Source organism: Oncorhynchus nerka, linkage group LG9a (assembly GCF_034236695.1).
Source record: "Oncorhynchus nerka isolate Pitt River linkage group LG9a, Oner_Uvic_2.0, whole genome shotgun sequence".
Lineage (NCBI taxonomy): Eukaryota > Metazoa > Chordata > Actinopteri > Salmoniformes > Salmonidae > Oncorhynchus > Oncorhynchus nerka.
The window spans coordinates 45,464,910-45,491,954 of NC_088404.1; the positions used below are offsets into that span (position 1 = coordinate 45,464,910).

Here is a 27,045-nt window from a genome sequence, read left to right on the forward strand (position 1 = left end):
ACTAGCCGCTGTGGCCACTACCCTCAGCTGGTATGGGTTTCTCAGTAGCGAGCCCCCTTTTTGAGAAGACTACACAATGGGTGTATCTCAAATGGCACACTTCCCTATATGGTGCACTGATTTTGGGCTCTGGTCAAAAGTAGGGCACTTTAGAGGGAATAGGGTGCCATTTTGAGAATCAAGCCCACACAATTCCCCCTCAGTGACGACGTCCTCCTAATGCTACTGTACATGTGTCGCGGTTTCACATGAGACATTCCTATCTGGTGTACGGGACATTATTGACATTCCTGAGGTTATTTTATTTATGGACTCTTGAGTTAGGCCTATTCAACTGCAAGCGCTGCCCTTAATCACACAAACCAAAAGTCATATTGTCCCAATTTCTTTAAACCGATTAGGAAATATGCCAAGCTCTATTTTTCATTTCATAACGACGTGTACAGTAATTAAGCATCAAATTCAGTTAAAATGTTAGATTTTCATTTTTTTAATACAATTATTCAATTAAGATAATTTTATTGGGTGTATTGGCATCCTGTTCCTCAACCAAAACATCAAAATGCCTAACGAGAGAGTCATTAAAAGGGCCTAATCTCTGACAGATGGCTGCTACACACGGCGAGCTCTTCAATGCACAATTTACCCTGCCGTTTGCTCTTAATTTCTATTGCCCCCACATACAGACAGCTACATTTAGCCTAGAAGCCTACTACTCCACCCCCTCCTCTCCCCACATTCCCTACTTTCCAGAGTTTACCAAAGGCCATAGATGTGACTGACTGAAATTCAGGAAGGTTGGACCTCTCCTGTTTATGCGTTGTGTTGCTGCTGCGGTCATTTCCCTTGCCACTCCAATCTCCTCGCCTTACTTCTGGGCAGAGAGAGCAATTACGTAGGAAGCCAGGCCTAATCAGGTCACTGCGCCGTTTGTGTGTTTAGTGGACACAGCCCGGGCCCATCCTGCAAAATGAAACCTGTTTGTTTGACTTGCCCCAGGGTGTTTACATTCCCTCTGGTCTCTCTGGAGGGCCTGATATTTCTCCCTGCCTGCCCATGACTAAGGAGACCCACCCCACCCATAACCCTCATAAAGGTGACAAATACTTGTCTAGAGGGGAAGAAAAAAAATTCTGGGGGATTTCTTGGCATCAACCCTTGTTTGAGGAGTGACAGCCCTTTGCTTGTTTAGTTGCTGGAGGCTGTTTTGACCTGGGATACCTCCTTGTTGGAATGAAACAGTTCGACGTCAAGCCAAGGTCAGTGCTGATTCTGAAATCCGAGTTCAGTCCTGGCCGTCCTGGTTCTCACCCCTCTCTGGTGGACAGAAAACACCATTGTCTCTGTGCACCAGTCCTGTTCTTTGCCTCAAAAAGACTCCTCTCCCAGGCCAGGGATGCAGCAGATCCTCTATTTGAAATTGAGGCGGTGTATTCCCAGGCCAGGGAACAATGAGTTGTATTCTTCTAGCCCTCATTCCAGAGAAGTAAGTAAAACCATAGTGTGTGTGTGGGGGGGTTAGTAATCCAGGCCTGATAGAACATGGATGTATTCAGAATGACTATAGGATTAAGCCGACCTCCAGCAGTGTTGACAACTAAACAGAATGTAAAACAATACCCCATTGTATCAGCTCCGATTAGGGGGAAAGCAGCAGGACGGGGAGGGGGGGGGGTGGCTGTGTGAAGATTAAAGAGAGCTAGTGTCCACGCTCCTCATTTGTTTAGCTTGGGTGGCTAAATTGAGGGCGTTTGTGGTTTTAGGGGAAGTCTTGTCACTTTGTCAAATGTGAAGCAGACCGAGGAGTGAATTTAAATCAAAGGCGTGGCGTTCTCCCCTTGATGGAAAACGAAGAGCCGTTTTTTCACTGTCATTACTGATTGGTGTCACCCTTGATTGATGCCCTCTTCTGATTGGGCGTCGGTAGTCTGCAGCTGGTCTTGGGAGCACTGGAGCGTACATGGCTAAAACGTGAGATTAGGCAAGGAAAAAGTTGGACCTAATTGCCTCCGCAGAGTGTGGCTCTAGTGAGCAAATGCAGCTGCTATTTAAACCAGGCTCCGTGGCAGCTAGGTGTCCCCTCAGGAAAACATTTATACACAACTGTTTTTTTGATAGGCTGATATTTAAAAGGCATAATTTAGTTTTTTGGATTTGTTTCTAATCTAAAGCCTGTTCTCTCTTTTTTTGTTTGGATAAAAGTGAACAAATAGCCTATTCATCAACTAAAAACCAATTTAAACAAATGCAATACAAGAATTAAGTTACAACTATAAATTGTCCTCTGAAGGTTCGTCTTTACTAAAACATATTAATTTCTGTTCGTCAGGTATGGCTTTGTAGGACCTCCAGATAAGTCTCCAATGAGCTCTGTTATGTCACATGCCAGTTGACTGGCATGCTCTCTCCCCACTAATGTCCACTTCTACCTCCCCAGGTGCAGAGCAGGTTCTGCTGCTGGCCCGGAGGACTGACCTGAGGAGGATCTCTCTGGACCTCCCAGACTTCACCGACATCGTCCTTCAGGTGGATGACATCCGCCATGCCATCGCCATTGACTACGACCCTGTGGATGGATATGTGTACTGGACTGATGACGAGGTCAAAGCCATCCGCCGCTCACGTATCGACGGCACTGAGGCCCAGACCCTGGTCACCACGGAGATCAACCACCCAGATGGCATCGCGGTGGACTGGGTGGCCCGGAACCTGTACTGGACAGATACTGGCACTGACCGTATTGAGGTTACCAGGTTGAACGGAACCTCCCGGCGTATTCTGATCTCAGAGAACTTGGATGAACCAAGGGCCATTGTGCTGGACCCTGTCAATGGGTATGTGTGTGTTTTATAGATTTAGATATTTGTTTTCTTATTTGATCACAGCAATCAAGTTTAACTCATTTCAGCAACAACAAAAATGATGTATTCCTTTTTCATTCCATATGTATTCTACAAAACCTGTTGAATGATTTCACTTCAAGTTACACTATAAATCAAATTTTATTAGTCACATACACCTGGTTAGCAGATGTTAATGCGAGTGTAGCGAAATGCTTGTGCTTCTAGTTGAGTTTGAATTTAGTTCCCGTCTCTCTCCACAGTTACATGTACTGGACAGACTGGGGGGAGAAGCCCAAGATAGAGCGAGCTAACCTGGATGGAACTGAGCGTATCGTGCTGCTCAATACCTCGCTGGGTTGGCCAAACGGTTTAGCCATCGACTATGAAGCAGGAAAGCTGTACTGGGGCGATGCCAAGACGGACAAAATTGAGGTAAGTTTGGTGTTTCTTATGTACCAAATAGTTGTCTATGAAGTAACTACAATATTCCCATGCATTACTGCTGTTGATTGTGGAAGTAGTTGAGTCAACGTCTCCCTCGGGACTTGTGTTCTCATTCATTCGCTCCCCTCATTTTGAGGTTGTCTGGGGTGTTTGTGTTGCCTGTGGATGTTGAGAAGTGCTTCAGGAGCACATTCTTGGATGAGGAGAGGAAGCCCAAACCTGAGAATATATCTGACCTATGGCTGACACAATTACCCTATAACCATGTTATGGATGAAGACTTGTCATGGAAATAAAATAACTGCCAATAACTGCTTTTTTTAAAAGATTTCAAATGTACATGTCATTGTGACAATCAATTCCATGTTAATGTACAATGATCATTCAAATTGTTAACTTCTTATGGCTGGGGGGGCAGTATTGAGTAGCTTGGATGAAAGGTGCCCAGAGTAAACTGCCTGCTCCTCAGTCCCAGTTGCTAATATATGCATATTATTTATTATAGTATATTTGGATAGAAAACACACAAGTTTCTAAAACTGAATGTCTGTGAGTATAACAGAATGCCAGGCAAAAATCCAACCAGGAAGTGGGAAATCTGAGGTTGGTTGATTTTCAACTCAGCCTCTATTGAAGTTACAGTGGGATATTGGTCATGTTGCACTTCCTAAGGCTTCCACTAGATGTCAACTGTCTTTAGAAACTTGTTTGATGCTTGTACTATGAAGGGGGGCTGAATGAGAGGGGAATGAGTCTGAGGTCTGCCAGCAGTCACGCGCTGATCACGCGCATTTCACATGAGGTAGCTCCCGTTCCTTTGCTTTTCTGAAGATAAAGAAATTCTCCGTGTGGAATATTATTGAAGATTTATGTTAGCATCCTAAAGATTGATTCCATACATCATTTGACAAGTTTCTACGGACTGTAATGGAACTTTTTGACATTTTGTCGTGAGTTTTGATTTGTTTACCAAACGCGCTAACAAAAGTAGCTATTTGGACATAAATGATGGACATTATCGAACAAATCAAACATTTATTGTGGAACTGGGATTCCTGGGAGTGCATTCTGATGAAGATCATCAAAGGTAAGTGTAATATTTATATAATGTTATTTCTGTTGACTCCAACATGGCGGATATATTTGTTCTCTGAGCACCGTACTCAGATTATTGCATGGTTTGTTTTTCCGTAAAGCTTTTTTGAAATCTGACAGCGGTTGCATTAAGGAGAAGTGTATCTAAAGTTCCATGCATAATACTACTTTTATCAACATTTATAATGAGTATTTCTGTAAATTGATGTGGCTCTCTGCAAAATCACCGGATGTTTTTGGAACTACTGAACGTAAGTCCGTCACTGGCCGCGGGCAGCATTTGGTTCTTTAACGCACACGCATATTCATCACTCCTCCCTGCGCCATTATAAGATAAGTTAACAATGTGGGTCGACACACAAATTAACTTCTGTCTTGGTGCATGCATTTCACACTTGTCAATGTTCATATTTGAGAGATACAATAATTATTATACTTATCAATGTTGTGGATGAGCGCATTGTTTGTTTGTTCTGTTCCTCTCTCTCCATCTCGGTAGCTTCCGGGTATGCTGGAAAAGGACCCGAGCTAAGGGAATTGGGTTGGCTTTATAGTGCCTGTCCCAAATGGCTCATTAATGCATATGGGCATATTGAAAGATATTGTCAGTAGTGATGTAATGTTGAAAATGTTATGTTGTGATATTGTTTAAAACTGTGTTTCAATGTATATCCTTTAGTATGTTTAGTTCATGGAAAATGTAGGTTTGTATTGTTAATTGATTAATTAACCAGGGTTAATTGTTCTGAGGGGAGGGGCTAGCCCTACAAAAGGAGCCTCTCTTTCAGTCATGGGAAGGCATTTTTTGGATTGAGCTGTGGATGGGGCAGCATTGTTTTTAAGCTGTCCCATAAGGTAGACGTTGATGGCAGTACTGTTGTTTTTTGTTCCGGAATCACTTGTAAATAAACACCTTTGCACAGAAGAACTTTTGCGGCTCCGCCATCTTTTTATTTTGATAGAGGTTAGGTTATCCAGTTTAGCCTTCTGGCCTACTCTACGTGACACTGAGATTTTTTTATATAAATACATGTATTGTGTAACATGAAGTTCTATAAGTGTCATCTGATGACGATCATCAAAGGTTAGTGATGAATTTTATCTCTTTCTGCTTTTTGGGACTCCTCTCTTTAGCTGGAAAAATTGCTGTTTTTCTGTGGCTTGGATCTGACCTAAAATAATTGTTTGGCGCTTTCGCTGTAAAGCCTATTTTGAAATCGAACACTGGTGGGATTAACAAGATTGCCTTTAAAATGATATAAGATACTTGTATGTTTGAGGACTTTTAGTTATGAGATTTCTGTTTCGAATTTGGCGCCCTGCACTTTCACTGGCTGTTGTCATATCCATCCCGTTAACGGGATTTCAGCCATAAGAAGTTAACTGATGTGGCTCATGCAATGGAATGTATTTTTTGTAATGTCAGTTGAGTTGAATCAATAAACCATGGCGCATATTTTAGCACATACAGTATTTTACTTATTGCCTTGCTCCTATGGGTACACTTGCAACGGCCATCAGTCCACCCATTATGCCACCATTGACTTGAATGGGGATGCCAGTCTTTTTCATTTCTATGGCAGCACATGCAGTCAGAAGTGGCGGAGAGGAGAAAATGGGTTTTAAAAAATGATTGCGGTTAACGCGGTCATTTGGCTGGCCAATTACCGTCATCTAATATTCCATGACTGTTACAGCCCTAATCTGACCGTTGATCCTGTGTGAGCTACAGAGGAATGTCAGAGCTGTTATAATACCTGGACAAGCAACTCTAGATTTCCTGTCAGACACACTGCAGTTTAATATTGTTTGGATTCTAACAGCTAGGACTTTATCCTGTACTTATTTCCTGCTTGCCTCTGTCCAAAGCCAATTTGTTTGAAACCCTGATATTACCCAATTTCCCACTCTTTATATTGTGTTATTTTATCGGGGAGTGGGGGTAATTTTACATGTGAAAGACTGAATTATTTTGAGAGGCTAGAAACTGTGCTAGGCTGCTCCTTTGTTAGCTTGCGGGTGATCATATCTTTAGAGGAAGAGCTGTGTGTGTGTGTGTGTCTTCTTCAAGGTCTGACTGTATTTTATGATTTATCGTCTACCTGCATGCACAGGTCCCAGGGTGTTGAATACCACGGTGGCCATATTTCTCCAGTCACATGCTCCATATAATATGTAAACACAGGAAGAGCTGGAGCCACCTCCCAGATGAGCTTTAACACAGCACTTGGTGGGAATTAGTTTGTTTTCTTCCCCCTTCTCACTCTTCTCTTTCCCTGTGACTGTGTCTCCTGTTGGTTAGTTATTCCCCTGCTCATCATAACTATGCCTTTACCCGTGGTTAGTGAACTCACTTGGGGTTCTGTTCGTTTAGGAGCAGTTTGTCTGACTGGCCTCATCAGCCCTGGGAAGTTTCCTAACCACTTTTTTTTTTAGCTCGCCTCTGTTGCCTGGCACCCTGCAGGGGCATTGTTCAGTCTCAGAAAGCATAAAGTACCCTTAGGGGGGAGGTAGGGGGAAGACTATCCATTTACAAATCCACTCTAAAACTCTTTGTTAAACTGTAAATCATTTTTACCTGCCTAGCTAGAATGCTCTGAAGCTGGCTTGTTTGTGGCCAGTGTTGATTATCATTAACGGAGTCGGGCATGCAGGCTGGGATGAATGAGCAGGGAATAGGGAGCTCCCACTAAGATATTGAGCTCCATGAGAGGCCACAGACGTGTCAACATGTAATGTCCCTGTCTCCCCTTTCCCCTCGCCTTAAACCAGGCATCTGTCCCTCGCTGGGGCTTTGGCTGGCACTGGATTTGGCTAGCACCAGGCTCCAGCGAACCTTTGGGTTATTGTCCAGGGGCACAGTGAAGAAATGTTCTCTCCTGTCTGAATCAGTTGTCAACTCAGAGCCGTGGGGCGACGCTTTCCTGAAAGAGTGACTGCATCGTCTCTCGAGCCCCACAGCAAAGGATTCAGGGCACACGGAGAAGTAGAAAGAGCCCTTTGTCAGAAAGAGATGTCCAAAATGTTGAATCCATCTGTGTGTGCAGGTCCTGAGAGTGGGGAGTGACCAGTTCTGGGAATCATATGCTGGGTTTATTTCCAGATGAATACTTTTAGTGATTACCGGATAATTTAGGTGAAAAAAAATTGCTATTGGCATCATACAATAGTGTTTCCAGAAATCGTACATTCCATAACTTTGTGGCTGGTGAAGAGTTGTTTATTTGCTCTGGAGTCTGGACCCAGCAGCCCAGAGTTCCTTGCCTGACTCTCTCTCTGTCTGTGTAGAGCAGATGGAGGAGAAACCAAACAAGGGTAGTGGAGCGATTCAAAGAGGGGGTTGGGCAGCACTGCCTCTTCTCACATCACAGCACGCCTGACCAATGTGCTGACTGACAAGGGAAGCCCCTAGCCCGTGTTTTCTGCCGTGACCCTTGCCCTGGACCTTACAATGGGTGCATAGAATGGTGGCGGGCCAGCCCTTGTAGAGTCCTTCTCAGCAGCCCCCACTCCTGCACCAGATGCCCACTTTGGTGGCAGCCCTGCTTCCAGAGGCTCCCAGCAGCTGACAAGTGTGTTCTGTTCTGCTCTTTTCACAAGGGTTCTTCAGCTTCACCTAATGGAGGCCCCGGCCATTCTTCCACGGACCCACTTAGCTGCTGAAGGGGACTGAACTGCTTGAAGTGCTAATGGGGAGAAATCCTGGCGCTGCTCAGACATCAGTCATTTCTCATTAAAGTTTTTGAACATAATTAAGCGTTTTTGTTTTGAGGGCTCCCTTGTGTTTTTGTAATGGCTGTTTGAAATTCCGAGACTATCTTTTCCTTAAAGAAGGGTGCATTTAGTTGCTACTGCCTACCTTTTTTTTCTTTTTAGATGACAACAGCATTAGGTCTTGAATTAAATGTTTTTGAAAAGTGCCTTCTGGCATTTGGAATGCGTCAGTTCACTGGCTGAATGGTTATAAATAGAGGTCTGGAGGCTTTTTAGCCCCCCATACTCTTTTTCTGTGCTGGTGACTGGGCCTGTCTGAATTTTCTTTCTTTTCTATTGCGTTGTGAAATGCCTTTTGGGTCCGAAGACATTTTTCAGTGTGTGAGGGGATAGCTCTTCACTTCCCTAAATGTTTGTCATCTTCACACTTTGCATATAGCTATCATGCATTGCCATGTGTGGCTTAGGGATGTGCGCTGTTATTTGAAGATATGAATTGACGTTATTATTTGAATACTTGTGAGTATTCATTCTTTGCAAGGGGAAAAAACGTATCATAACACTGGAATTTTTTTTTGAAAATTAAAATATCCATATGACATTGTTACATACACAGATACGACATTTCAAATTATTAATTTAATGAAACACTTTTCAATATACACTGCTCAAAAAAATAAAGGGAACACTAAAATAACACATCCTAGATCTGAATGAAATATTCTTATTAAATACTTTTTTCTTTACATAGTTGAATGTGCTGACAGCAAAATCACACAAAAATTATCAATGGAAATCAAATTTATCAACCCATGGAGGTCTGGATTTGGAGTCACACTCTAAATTAAAGTGGAAAACCACACTACAGGCTGATCCAACTTTGATGTAATGTCCTTAAAACAAGTCAAAATGAGGCTCAGTGTGTGTGGCCTCCACGTGCCTGTATGACCTCCCTACAACGCCTGGGCATGCTCCTGATGAGGTGGCGGATGGTCTCCTGAGGGATCTCTTCCCAGACTTGGACTAAAGCATCCGCCAACTCCTGGACAGTCTGGTGCAACGTGGCGTTGATGGATGGAGCGAGACATTATGTCCCAGATGTGCTCAATTGGATTCAGGTCTGGGAAACGGGCCGGCCAGTCCATAGCATCAATGCTTTCCTCTTGCAGGAACTACTGACACACTCCAGCCACATGAGGTCTAGCATTGTCTTGCATTAGGAGGAACCCAGGGCCAACCGCACCAGCATATGGTCTCACAAAGGGTCTGAGGGTCTCATCTCGGTATCTAATGGCAGTCAGGCTACCTCTGGCGAGCACATGGAGGGCTGTGCGGCCCCCCAAAGAAATGCCACCCCACACCATGACTGACCCACCGCCAAACCGGCCATGCAGGAGGATGTTGCAGGCAGCAGAACGTTCTCTGTGAACTTTCTTTCATCTGTGAAGAGCACAGTGCGCCAGTGGCAAATATGCCAATCTTTGTGTTCTCTGGCAAATGAAAAACGTCCTGCACGGTGTTGGGCTTGTAAACACAACCCTCACCTGTGGATGTCGGGCCCTCATACCACCCTCATGGAGTCTGTTTCTGACCGTTTGAGCAGACACATGCACATTTGTGGCCTGCTGGAGGTCATTTTACAGGGCTCTGGCAGTGCTCCTCCTGCTCTTCCTTGCACAAAGGCAGAGGTAGCGGTCCTGCTGCTGGGTTGTTGCCCTCCTACGGCCTCCACGTCTCCTGATGTACTGGCCTGTCTCCTGGTAGCGCCTCCATGCTCTGGACACTACGCTGACAGACACAGCAAACCTTCTTGCCACAGCTCGCAATGATGTGCCATCCTGGATGAGCTGCACTACCTGAGCCACTTGTGTGGGTTGTAGACTCAGTCTCATGCTACCACTAGAGTGAAAGCACCGGCAGCATTCAAAAGTGACCAAAACATCAGCCAGGAAGCATAGGAACTGAGAAGTGGTCTATGGTCCCCACCTGCAGAACCACTCCTTTTATTGGGGGTGTCTTGCTAATTGCCTATAATTTCAACCTGTTGTCTATTCCATTTGCACAACAGCATGTGAAATGTATTGTCAATCAGTGTTGCTTCCTAAGTGGACAGTTTGATTTCACAGAAGTGTGATTGACTTGGAGTTTCATTGTGGTGTTTAAGTGTTCCTTTTATTTTTTTGAGCAGTGTAGTTTTTATGCCATGCACGGTGTGCCCCATTTAAAGACTAGTATCTAACCACTAGCCTTCACATATGTAGCCTGTTTATGTTGGCCAATCAAAGTGGCAAACAGGCTCGATGTGCGAGTTCGCTAACTCAATGCAAGATTGAATGGAATGAAGTTAGCGAAATAAAGCGGTCGGTTACAACGAGCAACCAACAGGTAGGATATTTTATCTGAATGGGGTCAAGGAGAAAGCGCAGCTAGCTTATATGGGATGATGAATAACTTTGTGGCTGCCTCAAGTTAGCTAGCCGTGACTGTATCCGCTGCTTGCTACACACTCTGCCCCATATGACCTCAGCACCTGCAGCAATAGTGCCAGCCTCCCAATCGCACAGCAGTGCTCTGGTTAAAAACGTATGTTTAAAAAAAACACATGTATTTCGAATATCTGACCAAAGATGACTGATACTATTCGAGTAGTAAAATTATTTCAAACTCCCATCCCTAGTGTGGATCTGACTCTATGTATATTATCAGATGTTTCTGGGGATGTTTAATGCTATTATACCACTTTTACTCTGGTGTTTTTAAGAGTTCTGGTTTGAAAGTCCCCTAAGCCATCTTCAGAGGTTGTGCCTTTTCACATTCATTCAAAATGGAGAAATATTTTTAGATGGCATTTTCCATTGCTTGCTTGTTGAGCAAATCGAGTAAGTCCGGCACTTTCAATTAAGTAAATTAGTCATTTGTTTTCCTTTGTCCATATCAGTGTTCTGAAGTGAAGTTGCAATACTATTAGATTAATTATTATCAGAGTATTTATTAAGACAAAATAGTAGGGACAAAGTTTTAATATTTTTGACGAAGCTTTTCATTACTGACGAGCTACCAAGTAGGCCTTTTGCTGAGATACAGTGGAGTTTGAAATGTTGATCTGAGTCCACTGCCTCCTTTTCTTTTAAATGTGCTGTTGAAAGCTCTGTTTTGAATACAGTCCAAGAAGGTCCTCTTTCATCTCGGGACCCGCACGTCTGAAAGAAGGCTAAGTTATTGGCACTCGGATTGGAAGGTTTTTCCTTAAACAGTAAAGGAATTGTGGTCTTTTATTTCAGTCTCTCGCCATGTGTTTTAGCCTCTTTGAGGAATCTGACTCCCCCTGCAACCTCGCCCCCACCCCCCCTGTGAAATCCTCTGATGTTGCCGCACCCCCTCGTTCACCCAATAACTGGTGAGATCCTGAGGATAACTCATTTGACTGATGTGCTAGTCCTCTATACAGAAACTCATGCTTTGTTGTACAATTATGCAGATTCTCCTTCCGTGGAGCGTTTAGTCACTCTTCATTGCCATGTGTGTAGTGTGTGGTTCCATATGGTACATTTTGTGAGGTAGAGGAAAGTAAATGGTATGGTGATCGAATTTCCTCCAGAAAAATATGAGCGGAATGAAAAATATGAGCTTCTCGGGAACTGGGTGTTGGTTCTCAGAACTGAACCTCAAAGACCTCCTGTGATCTCAGCAGCTGTACCCAATACCCATCTATGTGTTGGTGAGAAAAGAGTGGAGGCAACTTTGAACCCATGTGTGAATAACTTTTTATTTTTTGGGTATATGGCTTACTGCTGAGCCACGGATCTCATTAAAATAACTTGGGCAAAATGAACAAAATAAATGCTGAATTGCCTGTTTGTCAAATAAATCATTATGTGAAGTGGTCTATTATTTCTATAAAAAGTGGAGAAAGAGCACAAACGACAATGAATAGCCTTAAGTGCATCTGATTACTTTAGTTTTTTTTCGGTACATTTACAGCCAAGGTAGTGGCAACCAGGGCTGTTTTCACCACCACAATGAAAAGCCTTGCTGTGAAAAGGTCTTTATTTAGGCCTGGGATCTGAGTCTGACCAGCTGAAGGCCGTGGTGCTGATGGATGCTGGCTGAAACCCCTCTCGTCTGAAAGGGATCAATAATGTTTTCTTTAATGTTCCCCCGAAGCGTCGCTCAGATGCCCTCGCCACATTGTTTCCGTCTTGAGCCGTGAAACTTGATTTGCAGAGGATTTTCCAACAAGGGGCCCCTTTCTAAAACATTGGCCATGCTAATGACAGCTTTAGTCTCAGTATAAGTGACCCGTTCAAGCCTCTTCACATGGAGGACGGTGGGGGGGACAGCAGCAGAGTAAGCCATAGAGAACTCAGCCACTCAACAGACAACCCCGCACACACAGCCTTGTGGCCGATCAGTCTTAACAGCTGAGTTGAATCACACAGACTCGCTCTCATAATCCTTGTCCAACCAACTTCACAGTCAGTAAGATCAAACCACCTCGAGTCACAACTCAAATTGTAGGAAATAAGTTAAACTCCCATTCCGCTATGGATTCATCTGCCATCATTGCCATTTCTGTGCTTTCATTCGGTCACAATTTTCTGGAATGAAGCCTGCTGAATGCTCTGCTCTTCTTGCAGGTTATCCACGTTTACTGTGGAACTCCCTGGTTTTATAAAGGGGCATGATGCCATGCATCTCATTTTCAGAGGTGTCCAGTGAGTCTTTGTACAAGCTTGTTGTGCTGGCCTTGTTGGCTGGTTAGTTTCCACTGCTACGTTTTATATCTCAACTTAGCCAATCAGTTACTTGCCTGGTAACAACTGTTTGTTGCTGTTGCCTTCTACAGTGATGTTTTAAACTTTGATGTGCCAAGCTCTGAGGAAGGATACACATTTGAGGGGAATGAAAGACACCTGAGTTTCGTAATATTTTCCACCCCCATCGGCCAGTACTCTGCCGTCCAACTTTTCACTCACTTGGGCCGTACATCATGGGCAAAGCTGTATTCGAAAACACATCTAGGTGTCGAAGACTCATTAGTGGCAAGTGTCGCTTTTTTCCTTCATCAATGTTAGTTGTTTTAAAGATGTCTGCTCAGGCTGATGGTAAACAGCTGTTAGACCTAGACCTATTAAACTCCAGGTTCTTCAATACATTAAGTTAATCAAATGTTTTGCCAGGAAGAGAACTATTAGCCTAAGTGTTTAGGTGTCTTGCAATTTTCCAGGAGACTTCGCCGGTAACCGCTCATCTTCTTGATGGCTCGTGGCGGTGCACCTTTGGAAATTACAAAGGAAAGGGAATGATGAATTGGAGAGTGTCTTGAATCAACAAGAACGTCTGTTTTCTTTTTGACGTTACAGCCCTGCTAGAGGGGAGGATGAGATCGGCGTCTTCAAAGGTTAACAATAACCTTTACAGAGTGCTGTCTGGCTCTCCTCCCTAGCTCCAGCACTGAGACTGCCTGGTCTAGTAATATTCAGCCAGAGAAGCAGCCTTAGTCCCAGCGCTGCGCTGCACGACAATGTCTCATTTCCTGAGGGATGTGCACTGCTGTCCCACATCTGTCAGCAGGCAGGGGGCCTGCGAGCTCCTCTGCTCCTGTTCTGGCCATGTTTGTGGCTTATTAACATGATTGTGCTGTGTCTATCCCTTCTCCGTAGCAGTGTTGCGGTGAGGAGTTGCCAGCAGCTGTCGACTTGTCTGTTCGCAATGCATCCCATATGTATCCCAAAGACCACATTGTGTTGGAATTTACAGGCAAATAGGCCTGCGTGGCGTTCAAAGACATCGCTGAGACAGCCAACCTGTTCAGACCGTCCTTTCTAAACCCAGTTGAGAAGACCGGAAGCACCTGTTATAGTTCCTAGTTACATTTACAGTGCCTGACTTATTCCACATTTTGTTACAGCCTGAATTCAAAAATGATTTTTTTTCTTTTTTTCTCAAACATCTACTACACACAATGCCCCCAAATGACAAAGCGAAAACTTGTTTTTATACATTTTTGCAAATGTATTGAACGAAATATTGCGTTTTTATGTAAGTATTCACATCCCTGAGTCAATACATGTTAGAACCAACTTAGGCAGTGATTACAGCTGTGAGTGCTTCTGGGTGAGTCTGAGCTTTGCATACCTGGATTGTACAATATCAAATCAAATCAAATTTATTTATATAGCCCTTCGTACATCAGCTGATATCTCAAAGTGCTGTACAGAAACCCAGCCTAAAACCCCAAACAGCAAGCAATGCAGGTGTAGAAGCACGGTGGCTAGGAAAAACTCCCTAGAAAGGCCAAAACCTAGGAAGAAACCTAGAGAGGAACCAGGCTATGTGGGGTGGCCAGTCCTCTTCTGGCTGTGCCGGGTGGAGATTATAACAGAACATGACCAAGATGTTCAAATGTTCATAAATGACCAGCATGGTCGAATAATAATAAGGCAGAACAGTTGAAACTGGAGCAGCAGCATGGCCAGGTGGACTGGGGACAGCAAGGAGTCATCATGTCAGGTAGTCCTGGGGCACGGTCCTAGGGCTCAGGTCCTCCGAGAGAGAGAAAGAAAGAGAATTAGAGAGAGCATATGTGGGGTGGCCAGTCCTCTTCTGGCTGTGCCGGGTGGAGATTATAACAGAACGTGGCCAAGATGTTCAAATGTTCATAAATGACCAGCATGGTTGAAAAATAGAAAGGCAGAACAGTTGAAACTGGAGCAGCAGCATGGCCAGGTGGACTGGGGACAGCGAGGAGTCATCATGTCAGGTAGTCCTGGGGCATGGTCCTCGGGCTCATTTAAAAAAATATATATATATATATATATATATTCTAAATTCTTCATACTCTGTCAAATAGGTTGTTGATCATTGCTAGACAACCATTTAAGTGTTGCCATAGATTTAAGCAGATTTAAGTCAAAACTAACTCTGCTACTCGAACATTCACTGTCTTCTTGGTAAGCAACTCATGTAGATTTGGCCTTGTTTTAAGTTATTGTCCTGCCTCTAGGGCTTTACCTGTGCTTAGCTCTATTCGGTTTTATTTTTCACCCTGAAACTCCCCAGTCCTTAACGATTACAAGAATACCCATAACATGATTCAGCCACCACTGTGCTTGAAAATATGGAGAGTGGTACTCCGTTATGTTTGGGGCAAATCAATACTATGTATTCAAGACAAAAAGTGAATTGCTTTGCCATATTTTTTTGCAGTATTACTTTAGTGCCTCATTTGTAAACAGGATGTGTGTTTTGGATTGTTTTTATTCAGTACAGGCTTCCTTTTCACTCTTGTCAATTAGGTTGGTATTGTGGAGTAACTGTTGCCTCATCCTCAGTTTTCTCTTATTTCAGTCATTAAACTGTTTGTCACCAGTGGCGTCATGGTGAAATCCCTGAGTGGTTTCCTTCCTCTCTGGCAACGGCGTTAGGATGGACGCATGTATCTTTGTAGTGACTGGGTGTATTGATACACCATCCACAGTGTAATTAATAACTTCACCATGCTCAAAAGGATATTCAATGTCTTTTTAATTTTATTTTTACCCATCTACCAATATGTTCCCTTTGAGTTATTGGAAAACCTCCCTGGTCTTTGTTTGAGTCTGTTTGAAATTCACTGCTCGACTAAGGGACCATACAATTATCTGTATGTGTGGGGTAGTCATTCAAAAATCATGTTCAACACTGTTATTGCACAGAATGAGCCCATGCAACTTATTATGACTCGTTAAGCACATTTTTATTCCTAAACTTATTTAGGCTTGCCATAACAAAGGGTTTAAATAATTGACTCAAGACATTTCTGCTGTTCAGGTTTCATTAATTTGTAAACATTTCTAAAAACATAATTCCACTTTGACATGAGGTTGTGTGTGTGTGTGTAGGACAGTGACATAAAAAAATATATATATTTCATCAATTTTAAATGCAGGCATTAACACACAATGTGTCCAGGTGTGAATACTTAAGGCACTGTACATTTTTGTTTACTTTGTCCTTGAATATGGTGCTTGGCGGGTTGATTTTTGTATTAAAAAAAATCCCCCCATCACTTTTGCATCGTGTGTGCAGGTTGGCTCAACGATTGACTGACGTAGTAGATAAAGGCAATGTTTTTGTATACTGTTTTGTTCACTAGTCTTTGCTTTAACTTCTTGACGCTACCAATCCCTGTAGCGGGATAATTTCCGTCTGCAACCGCTGAATAGCATAGCGCAACAGTCAAATATTATTACTAGAAAATATTCATATTCATGAAATCACAAGTGCAATATTTGGAAACACATCTTGGCCTTGTGTTGGTGCATAGAGGGTTCATGCAGATAGCACTAATAGTTAAAATAGCTGCTCGGACTGAGTGATTAACCAAAACGGTTATTTTGGTTTTTAAACTAATTGATCGACATCGGTTCAATTATTTAATTTCCATTTTCTGATTTTCTTTTTCTCCCTGTGAGCTCAATGCGCACATTGTACTGCATTTTCTCTAGAGATAAATGCCCGAACTGTGCAATGTATTAAGGGGTTGTAGTTTCCAACAGGCCAATGTTCCACATGTTAACGTAAGAATTATTATGTTAATCACCCTGTCTCAGATTTTGAAATTATGCTTTACACAGAGAACTTACACAAACGCTTGGATTGCTTATCGATAGCCTAGCATGGCATTATGTACACTTAGCATCAGGAAGCTTGGTCACAAATCAGAAAACCAATCAAATTAACTGTTTACCTTTGATCTTTGGATGTTTTCACTCAGACACCCAGTTACACAGCAAATGTTCCTTTTGTTCCGTAAAGATTATTTTTATACCCAAATGCCGACGTTTGTCACGTTATGTTCAGAAATCCACAGGAAAGAGCGGTCACGACAACGCAGACGGAAATTCCAAATAGTTTTCATAATGTCCACAGAAACATGTCAAACGTTTTTTATAATCATTCCTCAGGTAGTTTTTAAAATATATATATTCGATAATATATCAACCAAGTGTGTAGCTTCTTCCATAACAGCGGGAGAAACAATGGCCGGTTTACTCAATTGCGCACAAACTCAGAGCCCCCACCTCTCCACTTATGCAATGTGATCCTTCACGCTCATTTTTCAAAATAAAAGCCTGAAACTGTCTAAAGACTGACACCTTAAGGAAGCCACAGAAAAAGGAATCTGGTTGATATCCCTTTAAATGAAGGACAGGCACGCATAGGAACACAGATTTCAAAATAAGAGGCACTTCCTGATTGGATTATCCTCAGGTTTTCGCCTGCAATATCAGTTCTGTTATACTCGCAGACAATATTTTTACAGTTTTGGAAACTTTACTGTTTTCTATCCTAATCTGTCAATTATATGCATATTCTAGCATCTGGTCATGAGAAATAGGCAGTTTACTTTGGGAATGTTATTTGTCCAAACATAAAAATAGTGCCCCCTAGCTTCAAGAGGTTAACAGTTGTGAATGAACAGCCTAAATGAGCCCCAAGCTCTTGTTACTACCCAAGTCGTGCGTTTTACTGGATCAGCAGGATTGTCTTTGCGTGTGAAAGCCGTTCCGCCATGTAAATGTAATTATTTTTGGCTTAACTGGACCTACTGTTGGCAGGCCTGGTTGGAGAATACTTCAATGTTTATAGACGGGTGGGTGAGATTTATTGTCCGTGATCCTCTCCAGACACCAGCTCCCCATATTTCCTGGTGAGTTGCAGGGATCAGGAGAAGATGACGTTCCATGGATCAAGAGTTCAGCTAAAGCTAGACCCTATCTGGTTCTGTTGCTCTGTCTGGGTGTGTGTGTTGGAGTATGCCCATATGGAACAAGAATGTTTATTGCTATAAAGAAAATATGGACTTTGTGCAATGCACTCTATCACAATATATCAACTTGAACCTGTGGCGCTAATGAGTCTCCTTCAGCTAGGAAATAACTCCATCTACCTTTTTGAAGGTACACCTTTATACTCAAATGATTGCTAGAAAATGTCCGTTTATAAAATGCAATAATCCACAATTTCAACTTCTCCGGTTACTGTACTATGTGGAAAAGCTGTTTGCGCTGAGGGTGTGTTAACAGCTGCTGCTGCGCGATCACTAATCTTACCGAAGTCTCAAGTTTTTGGTCGCCTGAGATGGAATACCTCATAAGCTGCTGACCTTACTATTTACCAAGAGTTTATCTATATTTTTAGTAGCAGTCTATTTCCCACCACAGACCGACGCGAGCGCTAAGACCACACTCAACGAGCTGTATAGGGCCATAAGCAAACAAGAGAATTCTCATCCAGAGGTGGCGCTCGTAGTGGCCTGCAATTTTAATGCAGGGAAACTGAAATCCGTTTTTAACTCTGTCTTCACCAGCGTGTCACCTGTGCAACAACTGTAGATCAGCAATAGTCTACACACAGAAATGCGTAACAAGGCCCGCCCCCCCTTTGGAAAATCTGGCCTAGTCAACGACATCTGCCATGCTGACCCTAAACACAGGGATGCATGCTTAGTCCCCTCCTGTAGTCTCTGTTCCCATGAGTGTGTGACCTCGCACGACTCCAACACCATAATTTAAGTTTGCTGATGACACACGTGGTAGGCCTGATCACCGACGATGCCGCCTATATAGAGAGGAGGTCCGTGATCTGACAGTGTGGTGCCAGAACGACAACCTCCACATCAGCAAGACAAATGAGCTGATCACGGGACAACAGGAAACGAAGTGCCGGGCACGCCCCGATCCACATCAACAGGGCTGTAGTGGAGTGTGTCGTGAACCTAAAGTTGCTCACAGTAGTGAAGAAAACATGACCCCCAGTAGGCTGAAAAGATTTGGCATGGGCCCTCGGCTCCTCAAATTTCCGACTGGTATGGCAACTGCTTGGCATCCGACCGCAAGGCGCTACAGAGGGTAGTGCGTACGGCCCAGTACATCACTGGGGCCGAGCTCTGTCATCCAGGACCTCTATACCAGGCGGTGTCAAAGGAAGGCCATAAAAATGGTCAAAGAATCTAGCCACCGAAGTTACCCCGCTCTGTTTTAAGTTTGATTAGTAAAAAATCTTTATTTTTAACATTACATGCATCATGTGGGTTGAACGCATAATGGTAGTGATTTGACCATGACTATTGATCCCTTATTAATCAGTTATTCGCATTACCTTTAATAAAATATTTCAGTTGTGTTATTTAATGACTTAATTGTTTAATAATTTATATAGAACTGCTGTCTGACGATAACTAAGTAGTATTTCAAAGTACATAACGCGTACTTTCATAACTGCTGAATACCTGGCAAAGCAACTGCTTTCTGTATCCCTTGATCGCGCATTCTTCTTAGTAGGAGGCGTGAAAGAAACCAAGACCGGCCAAGTAGCTGCACAATGGAATATGGTCATTGTAGTTAATTATCACATTTTCTGCATCACTTAATTCTTACGTTAACATGTGGAACATTGGCCTGTTGGAAACTACAACCCCTTAAATGCCCGAACTGTGCAATGTATTATCTCTAGAGAAAATGCAGTACAATGTGCGCATTGAGCTCACAGGGAGAAAAAGAAAATCAGAAAATGGAATTTAAATCATTGAACCGAAGTCTATCAATTAGTTTAAAAACCAAAATAACCGTTTTGGTTATCACTCAGTCCGAGCAGCTATTTTAACTATTAGTGCTATCTGCATGAACCCTCTATGCACCAACTTTTTGACTCTTCACTTACGCTACCGTTTTATTATCTATCCTGGTGCCTAGTTACTTTACCAATACCTATATCTACCTCCATTACCTTGTACCCCTGCACATCGACTCGATACATCGACCCTGGTACCCCGTGTGTGTCTAGCCACGTTAGTCATTGTGTATTTATTCCTCGTTATTTTCTTTCTGCATTGTTGGGAAGGGCCGTAAATAAGCATTTCACTGTTAGTCTACACCGGTTCTTTACGAGTCGTGACAAATAACATTTGATTTGAATTGTGTTCTGCATCACATTAGACTCCTGTTGAGTTCCAGAGGACGGTTCCAATTATGATATTAGACATTTGAATTGCGGAATTGATATTTAACTTTTCTATTTAGATATTTTGTAAACATGACACCAACACAGATCCACCATTTTTGTTTTTAAGATAGTCTTCAGACCAAACGTCAACATGTATAAGCAAATTAAAATGTTCAGATTAAGTCTTATACAAGAATTTGATCATATGACCAATAGTAGTCCATTAAACCAAATTTTGTTAAAGGCTTCAAACAGAAGCATAACGTTGTATATTGGGTGACACAATTCAAAATGTTATTTGAGAATATAGCATTTCTCCTCCTTTCCTGCTTATTTCCTGTAGAGGTGGTCAACCTTCATAAGGGAGGGTGAGTGAGAGGCTTGAAAAGGGAGCTGGGGGGGGGGTATAAAGGAGAATAGGAGGGGGAAAGAAAAGCAGTATGGACATTCTGTTTGAATTAAGGCAGCGCTGTTCTTGGCCTTACATAGAAAACGGCAGATAAAAAGATAATATCATTTGTTGCCGAGTCGGGCCTTCAGAAGAACTGGCCAAACCTCAAGCGAAACCCTATAATATTTCAAAGCCAATGGTGAATAGGGAGGTTGTTTCGTGTGAAGCGGCCTGAGGGGGGGGGCTGTATTCGGGAGTGGGGTAATTGGTCAGATCTGGCAGGTAAGAGGTGGTGTGGGGGGAGCTCGCTCGTGTGGAGATTTGAATTTGTGCAATTCTCCTAGACTTCTCCATATAATGCAATCCACAAGGTTATGCATCTTGATGGTGATCCCAAAGCTGAGCCAATAATATGATGGGTAACAAACCCAGGAAAACGCATCCCAGCTCCCACTACTACAAATCTATCTAACTTCTGCAGAACGCTGGCTTTATAGCCTAATTATTTAAATTAGAATAAACTAGTGCTTGACATTTTAAAGGGCCAGGGTCTGTAGGGAGTGATGGTTTGTAATTCAGAGACTAAGTGGTAAGAAATAAATGTGTCACTCCTGATTTTGTTAATCTAGTGTAATGTGGGAGTGAAATGGCCTGTTCTGTGTTGGTCAGGCCTCGGTCATACTCAAGAGCAGCTTTAGGCTCGCTAGTAGAGACTGGTCTTTGGAGGCCATGTGGCCCGTTGTCACACTGCCCCTGCCCACAGAATTTGTATGGCATCTCAGTGACACTAAGGCACAAATGGGATATTTAAAGTCGGCTGGCATTGAAGTCCCAAGCAGGGACTGCCGAGTGGCGCAGTAGTCTAAGTCACTGAATCTCAGTGCTAGAGGCGTCACTACAGACCCTAGGCTGTATCACAACCGGCTGTGGATGGGAGTCCCATAGGGCAGCGCACAATTGGACCAGCGGCGTTAGTTTGGCCAGGGTAGGACGGCATTGTAAATAAGAATTTGTTCTTAAATGACTTGACTAGTTAAATAAATAAAAAGTAACTTTCTCTGACTTGCTGATGAGACTTTCATATTTTGTTTTCCTCTCAATAAAATAGTTTTAATTTTTCCAAGGGTTGGAAAAGATTTTTGCTCATAGAATTGCCATCAAAAATGTGTTTTCTCTGTTGCTCCTAAATCCTGTGGAATCCACATTTCTAGATCTAGCATAATATGAGCCAGATCCAACTTATTTAACAAACCTTACTTGTTGTATTGCCGACTCTTTACCTTTTTTGTTTAGCAAAAGAATGTGTGTTTGGGTGTTTTGAGTCCATTTTTGTTTGTTTGCAAGATTTTTCCTTTTTGGTGGAAAGGGGAGGTCAATTCCTTCAACACTTTCTTCACCCTGTGGCATATGTTTGAATGACCTCAGAGGCCTGCTTAGGTTTGTTCTGGGCCAATTTACCTAGGCAGCTGGCACGTTTTTAATAACACAAAAGGGTCCAGTATGCACTGGCAGCCATGCGTTTACCCGAGCCTGCTGTCTAGGGCCTCCCCCTCCACTCCTTCCTTTCTCCCCTCCACTCCCAGGCCGGCCCCAGAAGGAGTTAACCTGGAGAAAGTGTGGCCGTGCCGCTGGAATCCAGGGCCAAAAATTGATAAGCTGCGCACTTACACCGCTCGCCTTGCAGCGCATCAAAGGATTATGTGGAATTGTCAGGATGGGGAGGAACATGACTCCAGAGCAGTAATCCTACCTGGATTAGACTGCGGAGGGAAAAGTTAGAGGGGAGGAATCATCCCAGAGTTGTGGCGGTTTCCTCCATTGCTGCGATTTTGGTGGTATACGCGGGTGAGCGCCTGAACAATGTCCTGTTGTCCACTGAAAGCAAAGGGGGGAAACAGACGTTTTGAAAGGTATGCCATCCAATAACATGTCTAATTACACCAGTGGAAAGAATTCATGCCAAACTCCTAGGAAACCATGAGACAAACATCAACCCCATCCTGTGTTCAACAACACTCCCAGTGTTCTGTACAGATTGTTAGAACCCAAAGTCGAAAGTCTGCTTCCAAAGCATAACTGGTCATCCATATTTTAATTGGGACAAGATAACGCACTAGTAAGGCCGAACTACAGAATAACAAATATTTACATTCCAATCTGTCTCCCTCAAACAGGGAATCATAACATTCATGGAACTTGGAATACCACACACGTTGTGTGAAGCTTCCAGGGAAGTTCAGTTGAGGTATTATATCTCTGCTAGCTGTGGCTGTTATAGAAACCTGTTTGTTGAGCGTCACGTGACCCACCCCAGAGATGACCCACCCTCTCCCCCACAGTGTTACTGCACTTCAATACACTGTTCAACTTCAAAGACGAGTTGGAGTGAGGTGTGAAAAATAACTTTCTGCTAGTTCCCCTTTAAGACTTTGCACTCTTTATTGGGTGGCTTGAGTTGTGCTTTGCCCCTTTAAAAAAAGGTCTAGCTGCAGTTTCTACATCCATTTTTGGACTTACAAATTGATATGTACCCATTGATTCTTGAAGAATATAACATATAAATTCCTCATCTTAGCTTAACTGTAGTACCCCATCAGAACTTAAAATATGAGCTTGTTTTACGCCAATGTTTGTTTACAAACACTGTATAGCCTCAACATGATTATTTATCATTTTGATGTCATTCTTTACATCCCTAGCTCTGTCTGTGAATTTGACTTAACATTTCTCCAGCCTTATCGCTCAGCTTTTTACTGAAACCGTGGTGGGGACAACCTAGTCACACGGTACAAATGTCCAATAAAGAATGCTGGGTGTAAAGTGAACCCAATCCACCCCATGAGTTTGTCAGCCATGTGGTCAGAGCAGTTTAGTGAACCGGATGATCTTCCATCTCACCTTTTTTCCTCCTCAAAAGCGACACCATTTCTCTGTGGTGGCAATTTCTGCCAGTCCCCCTCAGTGTGCTGCCTGCAATGCACCCAGTTTTTCTTTATATTAGGAGAGGGAGGAAGTCAGTCGCTCCACCAGCTGTAGGAAGTGAGGGACTGAATTTCAGGAATGAATCAAGTGGACTCCCCTCCAGGGCAGCAGCCCCAATCCCTAGCCCTAACCCAATCTCCGTCTGCACGCTCTGCTCTGCTCCACACAGGAAGGGCTTGAGATGGGAACCACATCGTACAGGAAGTCTTTGTTTTAAGAGCTCCTTCTCGGTAAAACAATACTCTACATTATTATGACCGTCACCTGGCAGAATGTCTAAATACAAATCTACACGTCAGCCGATAACTGCTGAATGGGCCTAAGTTTGCCTTAACTCGAGCAATCCAAAGTCATCTGTAAGAGCACAGGATCTTAGAAGTACAAGTTGCCATTATGTTAAATACTTGCTTTGAACAGGACATAAAGGTGTACTGGTGCCTTTTGTGCTCAATTCCTGTAGGGTTGTGTGCTTGTGGACAACATCTTGTTTTCATCCAGAGCAGGCCATTTAAAACATTTTTTTGATACTGCGTGTCTGAACCACTTCAGTTTGTCTCCCACCAAAATGAAGACCTGGGGTGGGTTGGTTGGTTGCATGGACTGAATTACACCCACGTGAACCCACTGATACCTCCATGCAAGCTGATCTGCGTAGCGTTTGGTTTCTCCTGGAGCAGAATATGCTCACCAAGTCACGTAGTAGTGGCTGCCATAAGATGCCACACTCCAGAATTTTCGGTCAGACGGAAATATATCCTGGAGCTGACACCAGTTTGCGGAGAAAAATAAAAAGAAAAAAAAGGCTCTATTTTCAGAGGCACAGTTTTGTGTAATGGTAATGCCGGGTAGTCTAGGATTTGTCGAGTGTAATTGCAGTCTTTTCTGAAATAAGCACAGTTCACTTCCCAGGAAGGAACATTCGGTTTCAGTTCTCTCTTTCTGCACTGTAAAAGAGCGAAGCATGCTTTGGCACCACTCCTTACATCCGTGTACTTCAGTTTCCTCCCCCTCTGTAATGCAACACTTGTGACAGGAATCACATACTGTCACATTTATTCATTTTGAAACGTGATACAAATAACGATTTATTGGTGCTGTCTCCCACAATGTTTTTCCTAGATGGAGATATTCTATTGGTAATCTATGAAAATCAATAGTTTGTCTGTTTGCAGTTTGGACTTCTCTTGGTTTGAAATGTCTCCATGATTTGGCTTTAATACACCCAGCAAGAACGTCTTGAAATTAGTACTCACTTGGTGAACTCAACAAATATTATGTGAGGTTCACTGTCAGTGCAATGTATTCAGTTGTCAGAAACCTGGTCTCACCTGTTATTTTTTTTTATTTACCCAAGGTTATCAAGTACTAGATTGCATAACTCTTATTGATGCCTACAGCATCTATGGGGTGTGAGTGGATGCGTGTCTAACAGAACAAGAGCCTGAGGATAAATCAAAAACTCTGTTGCTCATACTTGGCACACTGAGGATGCCTATTAGTTGCCAGTTCCTACCATTTTGCCCTTGAGCAAATCACAGGTGTGTTGAAATAAAACTGTTTATTTTCATACATGGCACAGGCTACCGCTCCTCCTTGCTCTCCCTCAGGTGATTGACGTGGACGGCTCCAACAGGGTGACCCTGCTGGAGGACAAGCTTCCCCACATCTTTGGCTTCACGCTGCTGGGCGACTACATCTACTGGACGGACTGGCAGCGACGGAGCATCGAGAGGGTCCACAAGACCGACGCTATCCGAGAGATCATCATCGATCAGCTGCCTGACCTTATGGGTCTCAAGGCCACCAGAGTCACAGAGACCTCCGGTAGGAGACAGAATGTTAATGTTTGACATGAGGCTGCACACAGCTTTTTTAGTAGAAGTAGTATACAATAATTACGAAAACTCATGTAAATGTTTTCTCATTTTCATGTATGGATATCCACAACTGTCCATACTTGAACAGAACAGAATTCTGTCTACTGCAGAGAAACTGACAGTGTCTCTCTCTCTCTCTCCAAAAGGCACGAACGGCTGTGCGGAAGACAACGGCGGCTGCAGCCACCTGTGTTTCCACCGGCCCCAGGGCCTGCGCTGTGCCTGTCCCATGGGCCTGGAGCTGCTCAGTGACATGAGGATGTGCGTGGTGCCCGAGGCTTTCCTGCTCTTCACCAACCGGGCTGACATCCGCTCCATCTCTCTCGGCACAAACTCTAACGACGTGGCCATCCCCCTCACCGGGGTCAAGGAGGCCTCCGCCCTCGACTTTGACGTCTCCGAGAACAGGATCTACTGGACTGACGTCAGCACCAAGGTGAGGATGACTGCTTTTCTGTCATTCTATTCTAGTCATTGTTAATTTGAGTTACCATGTATAATTTTGGGGGTTTGTTTTGGGTTGAATTAGCCACCAGGTGTTTATTTGTTTAAGCTCCAGGCTTTTAAAAATTCCTATTGAGCTCTGTGCCTGACTGTTCAAGTGTCTGACTCTACTCCCCTGTTCTGCCTCCCCAGACCATCAGCAGGGCCTTCATGAACGGCAGCTCTGTGGAGCATGTGATAGAGTTTGGCCTGGACTACCCAGAGGGCATGGCAGTGGACTGGATGGGCAGGAACGTGTACTGGGCCGACACCGGGACCAACCGCATCGAGGTGGCCCGGCTGGACGGACAGTACCGGCAGGTCCTGGTGTGTAAGGACCTGGACAACCCTCGCTCCCTGGCCCTCGACCCCGCCAACGGGTAAGACTGACTGAGATTCGTCCCATCTGCATGACGCAACTCATGTCTGACTGACCTTAGCTTGGTCGCTGATCTGTTTGTGCGGTCTTGCCAACTTCGAACATGTGACCGTGACTATAGGAGTGGGAAAAACCGTACAAAGCTCTGAAGCCAGGCTAGACTGTCTCTTCACCAGTACTGATAGAGCTGTCTGGCTGGGTGAATCCCCACAAATGATCTTTTCCCTCTCAGGCAGTGAGTGTAATGAGAGGTTGCGTCAGTGGCACAGCACTGCGGCTAGTCCTCCGTGTGAGGAGTTTGTCGACACTCTTGTGCCAACCTGCCACGGCTTCTACATGTCACTCTGCAGTATGAAGTCATTCCTGTGGTTTCTGATGCATTTTTACCACGTAGCTTCACCCATTGGCATTGTTTCCTCTCTGAAATACAGCACTGAGTTATTCCACAGTGATTGTCCCCGTACTTGGGGCCGTGGCCATTTTAAAATGTACTAGTTCTTATTGAATTAGTTTAAGAATGCAGACATGGTCTTGGCTGGCAACAAGTGTTTGGGGGGTTATAAAACGCAGTTCTTTGTCCCTCTCTCCTCAGTTACATGTACTGGACTGAGTGGGGAGGCAAGCCCAGGATCGCCAGGGCCCACATGGACGGCAGCAACATAGTGACCCTAGTGGACAAAGTGGGCAGAGCAAATGGCCTCACCATCGACTACATTGACCAGAGACTGTACTGGACCGACCTGGACACCTGCATGATAGAGTCAACCAACATGCAAGGTAAACGCATACTGTCGTCGATCTCCTTTCCAACACTAATGGCAGCAGGTAGGCAAGTGGTGAAGAGCGTTG

The 27,045-nt window shown here is 43.7% G+C and overlaps 1 protein-coding gene across 1 annotated transcript in view; it reads left to right on the forward strand.

Moving 5' to 3' along the window:
- Positions 1–27,045, forward strand: part of lrp5 (low density lipoprotein receptor-related protein 5) — a 53,904-nt gene that overhangs the window by 16,225 nt on the left and 10,634 nt on the right. The window contains exons 7-12 of the mRNA XM_029668334.2: positions 2,438–2,834; positions 3,104–3,275; positions 25,065–25,281; positions 25,481–25,770; positions 25,971–26,197; positions 26,789–26,973. Coding sequence (XP_029524194.1) covers positions 2,438–2,834; positions 3,104–3,275; positions 25,065–25,281; positions 25,481–25,770; positions 25,971–26,197; positions 26,789–26,973 — 1,488 coding nt within the window. The remainder of the gene's footprint in view (positions 1–2,437; positions 2,835–3,103; positions 3,276–25,064; positions 25,282–25,480; positions 25,771–25,970; positions 26,198–26,788; positions 26,974–27,045) is intronic.